At 56.7% G+C, this 1,387-nt stretch overlaps 1 protein-coding gene across 1 annotated transcript in view; it reads right to left on the bottom strand.

The window, feature by feature from the left end:
* Positions 1-657: 657 nt before the first annotated feature.
* Positions 658-1,387, bottom strand: part of VOLCADRAFT_100685 (uncharacterized protein) — a gene marked incomplete at both ends in the record, with an annotated part of 5,094 nt that continues 4,364 nt past the window's right edge. The window contains one exon of the mRNA XM_002959215.1: positions 658-1,331. Within this exon, the coding sequence (XP_002959261.1) occupies positions 658-1,331 (674 nt within the window). The remainder of the gene's footprint in view (positions 1,332-1,387) is intronic.

Genomic DNA, 1,387 nt, shown 5'->3' with positions numbered 1-1,387 from the left:
AATAAATATGCGCACGGTGCGCAAAACTGAAGATGCGCAAAGTTGGAGGCGCGCACAAAGCGAAACCCGGAAAGGCACAAGGCCCGGAAAGGCACAGGGCGCGCTCTTTGGGGCCCGGACCCCGCTGTGCATCGGGGCACACATATGCACCCGATCCCGCGTGGGCGTGGGCGTGCGCCGTGCGCCCATCATGTGCCCCACGGATTGTGCGTGTGTAGCATATGCGAAGCAATCGGTATACAGTTTATTTGCTGTACGTTCTTTTGGGAACACGTTATAATCAGAAGTACAAAATGCAAGATTCGAGGCGGAGGAATGGGATATGCAAAGTTGGGGCCGCAACAGAAATAAACGCACAAGGGCCGGCACCGCGCAAGCGTGGATGTGCACAATGTTGAAGATGTGCACAAAGAGGAGTTGAGCCTGCCTAGGTAGATCGGATAGCATAAATAAATCTGCGCACGGTGCGCAAAACTGGAAATGCGCAAAGTTGAAGGCGCGCACAAAGCGAAAGCCGGAAAGGCACAAGGCCCAGCACAGTTGCACTCAGTGGAGAGTGGGAATGAAGCGGGAACACGTTATTATGTGGAATGGTACATGCGCAAAGCGGAATGCGGGAAGTTTGACGCGGAGGAGAGGAAGATGCAAAGAGTATCTTTAACGTGCGAAGCCGGTTACAGGAGAAGATGCAGCGCGCGAATTGTAAAGCGGACAGGTTGTTGCTGTAAGGAAGAGAGATGCAGTGGTGAACACGCAAAGTATAGGGTATAAAGCCGGGCCCACAACATACTCCACACATAAGGCCCGATGCAAACTGCCATGCTCCTCAGCCTCCACCAGTACTGCTGCTGTAGTCGCCGCCTCAGGAGATTGCTCGGCGCCCGCAGATAGCGCTGTGAACGCGTCTACCTGCAGGTATGCGCTTTCGAACGTCGCCTCGAAGGTGGAATGACCGTCCAGCTTCATGGCGACAAGCGCCATACCAGCCGTAATGGCAGCGGTCATGCGATGCACAGTGGCACACATGTTGCCAAAGGCAGTGGGCCCACTAGCACCCGGAGTTGGCGTCCTTCCAGCGAGCAGGAAGTCCTGCACTCGGGTAAGAGCGTTGCATGTCAGCTGCGCCTGGCTGTCGTTGATGCTCTTGCCAGTGTACTTCGTGCTGTAGTAGGCAGAGTCGCGGGCGCGGTCAGCGGCAGGTTGCAGCAGTGCACAGTCCCCCCGTTCATCTTCAGGGCGGGCCAGTTGCGCTGCTGCCTCTGCCGTGTAGACGCGATCCACCTCGCACGCCAGAGTAAACAGCTGATTGCACCCAAATGCCAGCGCTGCAGCTGGCATGTGCGGTATAATGTTCGGGCCCAATCGCGGCAGAAGGAAGAGGCCGCCC

This window comes from Volvox carteri (assembly GCF_000143455.1).
Source record: "Volvox carteri f. nagariensis unplaced genomic scaffold VOLCAscaffold_137, whole genome shotgun sequence".
Classification (NCBI taxonomy): Eukaryota; Viridiplantae; Chlorophyta; class Chlorophyceae; order Chlamydomonadales; family Volvocaceae; genus Volvox; species Volvox carteri.
Note: the sequence above shows the minus strand (reverse complement) of the source record. Positions and strands in the feature narration are given on the sequence as shown.